The following is a 14,121-nucleotide window of genomic DNA, read 5'->3' as shown; positions in this document are numbered from 1 at the left end:
CCTGCTGCCTTGCCGGCTTTCATCTTCCGCAAAGCTTTTACTACCTCTTCTCTGTTTACCAAATCATTTTCCCTAACCCTCTCACTTTGCACACCACCTCGACCAAAACACCCTATATCTGCCACTCTATCATCAAACACATTCAACAAACCTTCAAAATACTCACTCCATCTCCTTCTCACATCACCACTACTTGTTATCACCTCCCCATTTGCGCCCTTCACTGAAGTTCCCATTTGCTCCCTTGTCTTACGCACTTTATTTACCTCCTTCCAGAACATCTTTTTATTCTCCCTAAAATTTAATGATACTCTCTCACCCCAACTCTCATTTGCCCTTTTTTTCACCTCTTGCACCTTTCTCTTGACCTCCTGTCTCTTTCTTTTATACATCTCCCACTCAATTGCATTTTTTCCCTGCAAAAATCGTCCAAATGCCTCTCTCTTCTCTTTCACTAATAATCTTACTTCTTCATCCCACCACTCACTACCCTTTCTAATCAACCCACCTCCCACTCTTCTCATGCCACAAGCATCTTTTGCGCAATCCATCACTGATTCCCTAAATACATCCCATTCCTCCCCCACTCCCCTTACTTCCATTGTTCTCACCTTTTTCCATTCTGTACTCAGTCTCTCCTGGTACTTCCTCACACAAGTCTCCTTCCCAAGCTCACTTACTCTCACCACCCTCTTCACCCCAACATTCACTCTTCTTTCTTTTTTTTTTTTTTTTTTTTTTTATACCTCGTCGCTGTCTCCCGCGGTTGCGAGGTAGCGCAAGGAAACAGACGAAAGAAATGGCCCAACCCACCCCCATACACATGTACATACACACGTCCACACACGCAAATATACATACCTACACAGCTTTCCATGGTTTACCCCGGACGCTTCACATGCCTTGATTCAATCCACTGACAGCACGTCAACCCCTGTATACCACATCGCTCCAATTCACTCTATTCCTTGCCCTCCTTTCACCCTCCTGCATGTTCAGGCCCCGATCACACAAAATCCTTTTCACTCCATCTTTCCACCTCCAATTTGGTCTCCCTCTTCTCCTTGTTCCCTCCACCTCCGACACATATATCCTCTTGGTCAATCTTTCCTCACTCATTCTCTCCATGTGACCAAACCATTTCAAAACACCCTCTTCTGCTCTCTCAACCACGCTCTTTTTATTTCCACACATCTCTCTTACCCTTGCGTTACTTACTCGATCAAACCACCTCACACCACACATTGTCCTCAAACATCTCATTTCCAGCACATCCATCCTCCTGCGCACAACTCTATCCATAGCCCACGCCTCGCAACCATACAACATTGTTGGAACCACTATTCCTTCAAACATGCCCATTTTTGCTTTCCGAGATAATGTTCTCGACTTCCACACATTCTTCAAGGCTCCCAGAATTTTCGCCCCCTCCCCCACCCTATGATCCACTTCCGCTTCCATGTTTCCATCCGCTGCCAGATCCACTCCCAGATATCTAAAACACTTCACTTCCTCCAGTTTTTCTCCATTCAAACTCACCTCCCAATTGACTTGACCCTCAACCCTACTGTACCTAATAACCTTGCTCTTATTCACATTTACTCTTAACTTTCTTCTTTCACACACTTTACCAAACTCAGTCACCTGCTTCTGCAGTTTCTCACATATCTCAAAAACAAACATCAAAATTCTGAATGAGGCCTGTCGGAAAACTTTTCCTCTATGCATATACCTCCCCTATCCCTGGGGATAGGGGAGAAAGAATACTTCCCACGTATTCCCTGCGTGTCGTAGAAGGCGACTAAAAGGGGAGGGAGCGGGGGGCTGGAAATCCTCCCCTCTCGTTTTTTTTTTGATTTTCCAAAAGAAGGAACAGAGAACGAGGCCAGGTGAGGATATTCCCTCAGAGGCCCAGTCCTCTGTTCTTAACGCTACCTTGCTAATGCGGGAAATGGCGAATAGTATGAAAGAAAAGAAAAAGATATACCTTAGCATTTTAAATGGAAAAAGAGGTTGTTAATGTTTCCCATACCAACAAGTGTCAGTTTTAAAAAGAGGCACAGCAGATGACTAAGAACAACACACCTCAGTTGAATTTATATATTTACTGCATATCTTGCATTCAAGCTTGACTGGCTTGAAATCACACACACATAGATATATATATACATATATTTTTTTTTTTTTTTTTTTTTTTTTATACTTTGTCGCTGTCTCCCGCGTTTGCGAGGTAGCGCAAGGAAACAGACGAAAGAAATGGCCCAACCCCCCCCCATACACATGTACATACACACGTCCACACACGCAAATATACATACCTACACAGCTTTCCATGGTTTACCCCAGACGCTTCACATGCCTTGATTCAATCCACTGACAGCACGTCAACCCCTGTATACCACATCGCTCCAATTCACTCTATTCCTTGCCCTCCTTTCACCCTCCTGCATGTTCAGGCCCCGATCACACAAAATCTTTTTCACTCCATCTTTCCACCTCCAATTTGGTCTCCCTCTTCTCCTCGTTCCCTCCACCTCCGACACATATATCCTCTTGGTCAATCTTTCCTCACTCATTCTCTCCATGTGCCCAAACCATTTCAAAACACCCTCTTCTGCTCTCTCAACCACGCTCTTTTTATTTCCACACATCTCTCTTACCCTTACGTTACTTACTCGATCAAACCACCTCACACCACACATTGTCCTCAAACATCTCATTTCCAGCACATCCATCCTCCTGCGCACATCTCTATCCATAGCCCACGCCTCGCAACCATGCAACATTGTTGGAACCACTATTCCTTCAAACATACCCATATATATATATATATATATTTTATCCCTGGGGATAGGGGAGCAAGAATACTTCCCACGTATTCCCTGCGTGTCGTAGAAGGCGACTAAAAGGGGAGGGAGCGGGGGGCTGGAAATCCTCCCCTCTCATTTTTTTTTTTCCAAAAGAAGGAACAGAGAATTGGGCCAGGTGATGGTAGTCCCTCAAAGGCCCAGTCATCTGTTCTTAACGCTACCTCGCTAATGCGGGAAATGGCGAATAGTTTGAAAGAAAAGAAAAGATATATATATATATATGTTGCGGTGAAGAGGGTGGTGAGAGTAAGTGAGCTTGGGAAGGAGACTTGTGTGAGGAAGTACCAGGAGAGACTGAGTATAGAATGGAAAAAGGTGAGAACAATGGAAGTAAGGGGAGTGGGGGAGGAATGGGATGTATTTAGGGAATCAGTGATGGATTGTGCAAAAGATGCTTGTGGCATGAGAAGAGTGGGAGGTGGGTTGATTAGAAAAGGTAGTGAGTGGTGGGATGAAGAAGTAAGAGTATTAGTGAAAGAGAAGAGAGAGGCAATTGGACGGTTTTTGCAGGGAAAAAATGCAGCTGAGTGGGAGACGTATAAAAGAAAGAGACAGGAGGTCAAGAGAAAGGTGCAAGAGGTGAAAAAAAGGGCAAATGAGAGTTGGGGTGAGAGAGTATCATTAAATTTTAGGGAGAATAAAAAGATGTTCTGGAAGGAGGTAAATAAAGTGCGTAAGACAAGGGAGCAAATGGGAACTTCAGTGAAGGGCGCAAATGGGGAGGTGATAACAAGTAGTGGTGATGTGAGAAGGAGATGGAGTGAGTATTTTGAAGGTTTGTTGAATGTGTTTGATGACAGAGTGGCAGATATAGGGTGTTTTGGTCGAGGTGGTGTGCAAAGTGAGAGGGTTAGGGAAAATGATTTGGTAAACAGAGAAGAGGTAGTAAAAGCTTTGCGGAAGATGAAAGCCGGCAAGGCAGCAGGTTTGGATGGTACTGCAGTGGAATTTATTAAAAAAGGGGGTGACTGTATTGTTGACTGGTTGGTAAGGTTATTTAATGTATGTATGACTCACGGTGAGGTGCCTGAGGATTGGCGGAATGCGTGCATAGTGCCATTGTACAAAGGCAAAGGGGATAAGAGTGAGTGCTCAAATTACAGAGGTATAAGTTTGTTGAGTATTCCTGGTAAATTATATGGGAGGGTATTGATTGAGAGGGTGAAGGCATGTACAGAGCATCAGATTGGGGAAGAGCAGTGTGGTTTCAGAAGTGGTAGAGGATGTGTGGATCAGGTGTTTGCTTTGAAGAATGTATGTGAGAAATACTTAGAAAAGCAAATGGATTTGTATGTAGCATTTATGGATCTGGAGAAGGCATATGATAGAGTTGATAGAGATGCTCTGTGGAAGGTATTAAGAATATATGGTGTGGGAGGCAAGTTGTTAGAAGCAGTAAAAAGTTTTTATCGAGGATGTAAGGCATGTGTACGTGTAGGAAGAGAGGAAAGTGATTGGTTCTCAGTGAATGTAGGTTTGCGGCAGGGGTGTGTGATGTCTCCATGGTTGTTTAATTTGTTTATGGATGGGGTTGTTAGGGAGGTGAATTCAAGAGTTTTGGAAAGAGGGGCAAGTATGAAGTCTGTTGGGGATGAGAGAGCTTGGGAAGTGAGTCAGTTGTTGTTCGCTGATGATACAGCACTGGTGGCTGATTCATGTGAGAAACTGCAGAAGCTGGTGACTGAGTTTGGTAAAGTGTGTGAAAGAAGAAAGTTAAGAGTAAATGTGAATAAGAGCAAGGTTATTAGGTACAGTAGGGTTGAGGGTCAAGTCAATTGGGAGGTGAGTTTGAATGGAGAAAAACTGGAGGAAGTGAAGTGTTTTAGATATCTGGGAGTGGATCTGGCAGCGGATGGAAACATGGAAGCGGAAGTGGATCATAGGGTGGGGGAGGGGGCGAAAATTCTGGGAGCCTTGAAGAATGTGTGGAAGTCGAGAACATTATCTCGGAAAGCAAAAATGGGTATGTTTGAAGGAATAGTGGTTCCAACAATGCTGTATGGTTGCGAGGCGTGGGCTATGGATAGAGTTGTGCGCAGGAGGATGGATGTGCTGGAAATGAGATATTTGAGGACAATGTGTGGTGTGAGGTGGTTTGATCGAGTAAGTAACGTAAGGGTAAGAGAGATGTGTGGAAATAAAAAGAGCGTGGTTGAGAGAGCAGAAGAGGGTGTTTTGAAATGGTTTGGGCACATGGAGAGAATGAGTGAGGAAAGATTGACTAAGAGGATATATGTGTCGGAGGTGGAGGGAACGAGGAGAAGAGGGAGACCAAATTGGAGGTGGAAAGATGGAGTGAAAAAGATTTTGTGTGATCGGGGCCTGAACATGCAGGAGGGTGAAAGGAGGGCAAGGAATAGAGTGAATTGGAGCGATGTGGTATACCGGGGCTGACGTGCTGTCAGTGGATTGAATCGGGGCATGTGAAGCGTCTGGGGTAAACCATGGAAAGCTGTGTAGGCATGTATATTTGCGTGTGTGGACGTATGTATATACATGTGTATGGGGGTGGGTTGGGCCATTTCTTTCGTCTGTTTCCTTGCGCTACCTCGCAAACGCTGGAGACAGCGACAAAGCAAAATATATATATATATATATATATATATATATATATATAACGTAAGGGTAAGAGAGATGTGTGGAAATAAAAAGAGCGTGGTTGAGAGAGCAGAAGAGGGTGTTTTGAAATGGTTTGGGCACATGGAGAGAATGAGTGAGGAAAGATTGACCAAAAGGATATATATGTCGGAGGTGGAGGGAACGAGGAGAAGAGGGAGACCAAATTGGAGGTGGAAAGATGGAGTGAAAAAGATTTTGTGTGATCGGGGCCTGAACATGCAGGAGGGTGAAAGGAGGGCAAGGAATAGAGTGAATTGGAGCGATGTGGTATACCGGGGTTGACGTGCTGTCAGTGGATTGAATCAAGGCATGTGAAGCGTCTGGGGTAAACCATGGAAAGCTGTGGAGGTATGTATATTTGCGTGTGTGGACGTATGTATATACATGTGTATGGGGGGGGGGCCATTTCTTTCGTCTGTTTCCTTGCGCTACCTCGCAAACGCGGGAGACAGCGACTAAGCAAAAAAAAAAAAAAAAAATATATATATATATATATATATATATATATATATATATATATATATATATATATATATATAAGAGCAGTGTGGCTTCAGAAGTGGTAGAGGATGTGTGGATCAGGTGTTTGCTTTGAAGAATGTATGTGAGAAATACTTAGAAAAGCAAATGGATTTGTATGTAGCATTTATGGATCTGGAGAAGGCATATGATAGAGTAGATAGAGATGCTCTGTGGAAGGTATTAAGAATATATGGTGTGGGAGGCAAGTTGTTAGCAGCAGTGAAAAGTTTTTATCGAGGTTGTAAGGCATGTGTACGTGTAGGAAGAGAGGAAAGTGATTGGTTCTCAGTGAATGTAGGTTTGCGGCAGGGGTGTGTGATGTCTCCATGGTTGTTTAATTTGTTTATGGATGGGGTTGTTAGGGAGGTGAATGCAAGAGTTTTGGAAAGAGGGGCAAGTATGAAGTCTGTTGGGGATGAGAGAGCTTGGGAAGTGAGTCAGTTGTTGTCGCTGATGATACAGCGCTGGTGGCTGATTCATGTGAGAAACTGCAGAAGCTGGTGACTGAGTTTGGTAAAGTGTGTGAAAGAAGAAAGTTAAGAGTAAATGTGAATAAGAGCAAGGTTATTAGGTACAGTAGGGTTGAGGGTCAAGTCAATTGGGAGGTAAGTTTGAATGGAGAAAAACTGGAGGAAGTAAAGTGTTTTAGATATCTGGGAGTGGATCTGGCAGCGGATGGAACCATGGAAGCGGAAGTGAATCATAGGGTGGGGGAGGGGGCGATAATCCTGGGAGCCTCGAAGAATGTGTATAAGTCGAGAACATTATCTCGGAAAGCAAAAATGGTTATGTTTGAAGGAATAGTGGTTCCAACAAAGTTGTATGGTTGCGAGGCATGGGCTGTGGATAGAGTTGGGCACAGGAGGGTGGATGTGCTGAAAATGAGATGTATGAGGACAATGTGTGGTGTGAGGTGGTTTGATCGAGTAAGTAATGTAAGGGTAAGAGAGATGTGTGGAAATAAAAAGAGCGTGGTTGACAGAGCAGAAGAGGGTGTTTTGAAATGGTTTGGGCACATGGAGAGAATAAGTGAGGAAAGATTGACGAAGAGGATATATGTGTCAGAGGTGGAGGGAACGAGAAGTGGGAGACCAAATTGGAGGTGGAAAGATGGAGTGAAAAAGATTTTGAGTGATCGGGACCTGTACATGCAGGAGGGTGAAAGGCATGCAAGGAATAGAGTTAATTGGATCGATGTGGTATACCGGGGTTGACATGCTTTCAGTAGATTGAATCAGGGCATGTGAAGCGTCTAGGGTAAACCATGGAAAGTTGTGTGGGGCCTGGATGTGGAAAGGGAGCTGTGGTTTCGGGCATTATTGCATGACAGCTAGAGACTGAGTGTGAATGAATGGGGCCTTTGTTGTCTTTTCCTAGCGCTACCTCGCACATGAGGGGGGAGGGGGATGGTATTCCATGTTTGGCGAGGGGAATGAATAAAGGCAGACAGTGTGAATTGTGTGCATGGGTATATATGTATGTGTCTGTGTGTGTATATATGTGTGTACATTGAGATGTATAGGTATGTATATTTGCGTGTGTGGACGCGTATGTATATACATGTGTATGGGGGTGGGTTGGGCCATTTCTTTCGTCTGTTTCCTTGCGCTACCTCGCAAACGTGGGAGACAGCGACAAAGCAAAATAAATAAATATAAATATATATATATGACAACACAAAGCCCTGCCTCACATCCACATGTATACTGAAAGTTTCAGTACACTCTCTGACTACTTTTACACATGCATTTGCTCCACTACAGAAGACTTTTACACCATCCAACAGTTGTTCCCCTAATCACATATCCTTAATGCATCCCATACAGCATTTCACTCAAGCCTGTTACACATCACCCTCACTGCAAAGTCTGATCCGCATATCCCTTACCTTTCATAAATCCTCCTTGATCCTCACTTATTCTACATCCACTCACTTCCATCACTCTATCAATCAACACTCTAGTATACACTTTTTTTGGTATACTTAAGACTTACTTCCCTATAATTGCCACATACATCATCACCACCTTTCCTCTGAATCAAGAGACTGACAACTTTCATGTCCTCCTCAGGCACACCCTTCTGCCTCCAAGCAAACTTAAATATCAAATGTACCTCCTCTATGACACTTTCTCCTCCATACTTCAAGATTTCAACGGTAATCCTATCCACTCCAGATACCTTTCCTACCTTCAACCTAATTATTGTGCTTTTTACCTCCCTTCTTGCTATAGGCCCATGCACTTGCATTCATTCCCTTCCATCCTCCACTCCCATGCATACAACTACTGCCTCACCTTCTGCCACATTCATCAGCTCTTCAAAAAGACTCTTTCTCCCTTTCAATTGATCCTTTAAATCAACAACTCCCCTTACTTTTTGCATCTAAATTTCCACTCTTATATCCAACTGATATCAGTCAACATTAAATATCTGAATATATGCATTCTGCTATAAAGTAATTCATTTAAGGAAGTTTGCCTCCTACTGCATTCCTGCTAAATCAGTGATGTCAGTTGAAAAGTGATTGGTAAAGTTTTGGTGCAAACAAGAAATTCTTTACAACTACAGAACTAATGCAGAGACCAGAATAGACCTAACCAATATCAAAGTCTTAGAAGTACCACAGATGGACAACACTTATTCTCAGAATTCGAAAATGCACATATATATGTGACTTGGAATTTACTAATACTTAATTTGTCTAATCCTTTTCTTCATATCACTTTCCACAGAAAAAAAGTGTAGAAAAAATCATGCTCCCTTTGTCTAAATCACTTTCATTGACCATAAAGCATCCAGTCATAATCTCTATCAGTTATTTAAGTGGCAAACCTAACTTGATCAGTGTTATTTAAGTAGCAAACCTAACTGGCACATACTTTAACAATGTCATGCGATATCCACAGATAACAGCGATGCGGATCGCTATTAGATTCTCATATATCATGCAGCCCTCACGTAACTAATAGTCGACGAAACATTATCTAACCCACTAAATGCCCACTAGTCGGCAAAATAACCACCGCCAACCATACATCAATTTGTTTGACTACCCGTACAATGTCAAAAGTAAAAATACAGTATACATTAAACTTCTGTTTCAGTGGAATGTTTTTATGGTAATAGTATGAATCGTGTGTTGACTTATACTGCAATAAAGCTTATAATACCTTTTTATGTTGAGCATCAATCCTCTTTTGTCCACCGCCAACTAAAGCCTCGCTGCGCTTTTTCTTTATATTATCCCTAACCTTAATTGTGTGTGCGATGGAGCACTGGCGTAATAAAAGTGCGTTATGTCCTCCATAAGCCAGGATTCCATGATTTTTGAGTATCCCGGCTGATGCCCTGAACATGGAAATCGCCATGTTTACGTCGTGACGTCACACACACCAGCAGCTGCTTAACATATCACTCCGCTGTTTGAATTTTTCCACTGAAGCAAAGTTTCTTTAAATAACTGAAGTGAAAATAGCAAATATTAAAATATGAATTATTAGAAACTAATTTTGTACATATATAAGCCTCCCTAAGTGAGAAAAATAGCAACTATCGTACTAGTTTTCTGGGCGCAATGTGAAAGTAGTCTATCAACAATCATGGCCGACCATTGTTCGTTGCCGTAGACAGCTCTAGTGAAGGAAACTCCATTAATGTCTCATAACCTGTGATTTTATCACGATGACTCAACCCTTACTTTGAACCTTAGTTCTGTGTTAGATAAAAGGAATATGTGATTAATAATAATAATGCTGTATATTTTGATAATAGGCCATTAAAGAATGATGTTTTGATGAACACCCAAGAATTTCGGGAAGGAAGTGTCAAGGATATAGTGTGTTTGAAAATTGAGTAAACTAAAAATCGTTAATATGAGTTCCATAAAACCAGGAAACAAAAAGGATCATCAGAAAATGCGCATACGCGCATTTCCGGTGAGTATTTCATGTTATGATGAAACTGTCGAAGAAGGTTTATGTACATTCTAAACGTTTCCTTGACCAATGTCATTGAAGTTGACCTAGGCCGGTATTTATTACCTGCTTTATGATATGCTAGACTAAAGATATGAATGTCATCTTTTTTACTCTTGTCATGCATGCACTGCGTTTGCTGTCAAAATGTGACCCTGTAGGAGAGTTATGATCTCATTTACCAAAGTAATCTCATTTGGGTGTTTATAGATTTTACAGTTATAGTGAACAATTTTTGATTATAAAAAGGGTAATCTTGGAGACGTGTACATGTGAATTCTTCAGCCTTTAATGTATGACATTCATGTAGAGTTAACTAGCTTTACATAACATGAACATTGATATCTAGGTAGCATTCACTGTTTGAATTGGGGAAACTGGAAACTACAGATTTATGGAAAAAAATATATACTGGTAAAGTTTAGTATAGCTTTGCTTTGTTATTAGTTTTGGATTTTGGATATTGAATGATATTGTTTGGCAGTACTAGTGAATAGAAAATATAGTAAGACTGGTAGAACATAATTTAGATAAGTGTGATAAAACCCCAAATTGTTTAAATGATTTGTTAGAACAACTATAGGTATAAGAAAATATTTGTAATTAGTCAAAGAAAAAAAATCTCATCTTGATGCTCTGATCAGGTGTTTCTTGTAAACACTGATATAGCCACACAACTTTGGCATTTAGGTATAAGGATAAAAGAAATATAATTGAATACAGCATAATTAAATGCCTTGAAGGTAATGTATTGTATATCATTCAACGCATATACAAATTAGATTCATTTTTTGTAGAGAAAATTTTAAAATGTTTTATCAACTGTTCTTAAGTACATGCTTCATTATGTAAGTCAACAATGCGTCTGGTTTTATCGGAAGGAGGTCATCCGGGAGTTCTCAGGTCAAGGTTAGGTTGAGGGTGGATCACACAGGACCTTGAGCCAACCTTGCCTCTCAGTAATTACAAGGTTGCTTGATCACATTCTATGTTTCCTTCAGTTCTCTTCACATAATCTGTATTGCATGTATTTCCTCTGTAACTAAGCCACAGAAGATGTAATGCATGAAAGAGCTCAGGATTCTTGTGTTTTCTTTCCTTATTCATGTTTCTGCACTTATGAAGTCATATTTTAGTTATGTTTTTCTGCACAAGCACACACACACAAACATGCTGTCAATGGATTGAACCAGGGCATGTGAAGTGTCTGGGGTAAACCATGGAAAGTTTTGTGGGGCCTGGATGTGGAAAGGGAGCTGTGGTTTCGGTGCATTATACATGACAGGTAGAGACTGAGTATGAACGAAAGTGGCCTTTGATGTCTTTTCCTAGCGCTACCTCGCGCACATGTGGGGGGAGGGGGTTATCATTTCGTGTGGCAGGGTGGCGACGGGAATGAATAAGGGCAGACAGTATGAATTATGTACATTTGTATATATGTATATGTCTGTGTGTGTATATATTTATTTATTTATTTATTATACTTTGTCGCTGTCTCCCGCGTTTGCGAGGTAGCGCAAGGAAGCAGATGAAAGAAATGCCCCCCCCCCCCATACACATGTATATACATACGTCCACACACGCAAATATACATACCTACACAGCTTTCCATGGTTTACCCCAGACGCTTAACATGCCCTGCTTCAATCCACTGACAGCACGTCAACCCCGGTATACCACATCGCTCCAATTCACTCTATTCCTTGCCCTCCTTTCACCCTCCTGCATGTTCAGGCCCCGATCACACAAAATCTTTTTCACTCCATCTTTCCACCTCCAATTTGGTCTCCCTCTTCTCCTTGTTCCCTCCACCTCTGACACATATATCCTCTTGGTCAATCTTTCCTCACTCATTCTCTCCATGTGCCCAAACCACTTCAAAACACCCTCTTCTGCTCTCTCAACCACGCTCTTTTTATTTCCACACATCTCTCTTACCCTTACATTACTCACTCGATCAAACCACCTCACACCACACATTGTCCTCAAACATCTCATTTCCAGCACATCCATCCTCCTGCGCACAACTCTATCCATAGCTCACGCCTCGCAACCATACAACATTGTTGGAACCACTATTCCTTCAAACATACCCATTTTTGCTTTCCGAGATAATGTTCTCGACTTCCACACATTCTTCAAGGCCCCCAGAATTTTCGCCCCCTCCCCCACCCTATGATCCACTTCCGCTTCCATGGTTCCATCCGCTGCCAGATCCACTCCCAGATATCTAAAGCACTTCACTTCCTCCAGTTTTTCTCCATTCAAACTCACCTCCCAATTGACTTGACCCTCAACCCTACTGTACCTAATAACCTTGCTCTTATTCACATTTACTCTTAACTTTCTTCTTCCACACACTTTACCAAACTCAGTCACCAGCTGCTGCAGTTTCTCACATGAATCAGCCACCAGCGCTGTATCATCAGCGAACAACAACTGACTCACTTCCCAAGCTCTCTCATCCCCAACAGACTTCATACTTACCCCTCTTTCCAAAACTCTTGCATTTACCTCCCTAACAACCCCATCCATAAACAAATTTAACAACCATGGAGACATCACACACCCCTGCCGTAAACCTACATTCACTGAGAACCAATCACTTTCCTCTCTTCCTACACGTACACATGCCTTACATCCTCGATAAAAACTTTTCACTGCTTCTAACAACTTTCCTCCCACACCATATATATATATATATATATATATATATATATATATATATATATATATATATATATATATATATATATATATCCCTTATGCACTTTATTTACCTCCTTCCAGAACATCTTTTTATTCTCCCTAAAATTTAATGATACTCTCTCACCCCAACTCTCATTTGCCCTTTTTTTTCACCTCTTGCACCTTTCTCCTTTTTTTTTTTTTTTTTTTTTTTTTTTTTTTTTTTTTTTGCCGCTGTCTCCCGCGTTTGCGAGGTAGCGCAAGGAAACAGACGAAAGAAATGGCCCAACCCACCCCCATACACATGTATATACATACGTCCACACATGCAAATATACATACCTACACAGCTTTCCATGGTTTACCCCAGACGCTTCACATGCCCTGATTCAATCCACTGACAGCACGTCAACCCCGGTATACCACATCGCTCCAATTCACTCTATTCCTTGCCCTCCTTTCACCCTCCTGCATGTTCAGGCCCCGATCACACAAAATCTTTTTCACTCCATCTTTCCACCTCCAATTTGGTCTCCCTCTTCTCCTCGTTCCCTCCACCTCCGACACATATATCCTCTTGGTCAATCTTTCCTCACTCATTCTCTCCATGTGCCCAAACCATTTCAAAACACCCTCTTCTGCTCTCTCAACCACGCTCTTTTTATTTCCACACATCTCTCTTACCCTTACGTTACTTACTCGATCAAACCACCTCACACCACACATTGTCCTCAAACATCTCATTTCCAGCACATCCATCCTCCTGCGAACCACTCTATCCATAGCCCACGCCTCGCAACCATACAACATTGTTGGAACCACTATTCCTTCAAACATACCCATTTTTGCTTTCCGAGATAATGTTATATATGTCTGTGTGCGTATACATATGTGTACATTGAAATGTATAGGTATGTATATTTGCATGTGTGGACGTGTATGTATATACATGTGTATGGGGTGGGTTGGGCTATTTCTTTCGTCTGTTTCCTTGTGCTAGCTCGCAAATGTGGGAGACAGCGAGAAAGCAAAATAATATATATATAAAAATATATATATGTGTGTGTGTGTTTGTGTGTGTATGAGAGAGAGAGAGTGTATATGCCTTTCGTCTGTTTCGTGGCGCTATGTCACTGACGTGGGAAACTGTGATTAAGTACAGTGAATGAATAGATGAATAAATATTTATAATTATGATTATAGTCTTAACTTCTCTTTTCTTACAGATGACAATGGATGAGCGTTATGTGGAAAATATATGGCAGCTGCTTAAAAATGCCATCCAGGAGATCCAGAAAAAGAACAACAGTGGCCTCAGCTTTGAGGAGCTGTACCGAAATGCCTATACTATGGTCCTCCACAAACATGGAGAGAGACTCTACTCGGGCCTCAGGGATGTCGTCACACAGCACTTAGAAAACAAGGTTACCCTCTGTTTGTTGTTG

The 14,121-nt window shown here is 41.8% G+C and overlaps 2 protein-coding genes across 2 annotated transcripts in view; one reads left to right on the top strand and one right to left on the bottom strand.

Moving 5' to 3' along the window:
* Window positions 1–9,419, bottom strand: part of LOC139766909 (propionyl-CoA carboxylase beta chain, mitochondrial-like) — a 47,419-nt gene extending 38,000 nt beyond the window's left edge. Inside the window, exon 1 of the mRNA XM_071695935.1 lies at window positions 9,185–9,419. Within this exon, the coding sequence (XP_071552036.1) occupies window positions 9,185–9,382 (198 nt within the window). The 5' untranslated portion in view covers window positions 9,383–9,419. The remainder of the gene's footprint in view (window positions 1–9,184) is intronic.
* Window positions 9,420–9,603: 184 nt separating this feature from the next.
* Window positions 9,604–14,121, top strand: part of Cul3 (cullin 3) — a 43,823-nt gene continuing 39,305 nt past the window's right edge. The window contains exons 1-2 of the mRNA XM_071695934.1: window positions 9,604–9,949; window positions 13,903–14,100. Coding sequence (XP_071552035.1) covers window positions 9,887–9,949; window positions 13,903–14,100 — 261 coding nt within the window. The 5' untranslated portion in view covers window positions 9,604–9,886. The remainder of the gene's footprint in view (window positions 9,950–13,902; window positions 14,101–14,121) is intronic.

The sequence above is a fragment of the Panulirus ornatus genome, chromosome 58, assembly GCF_036320965.1.
Source record: "Panulirus ornatus isolate Po-2019 chromosome 58, ASM3632096v1, whole genome shotgun sequence".
Lineage (NCBI taxonomy): Eukaryota > Metazoa > Arthropoda > Malacostraca > Decapoda > Palinuridae > Panulirus > Panulirus ornatus.
This window is presented reverse-complemented; position numbering and strand designations above follow the sequence as displayed.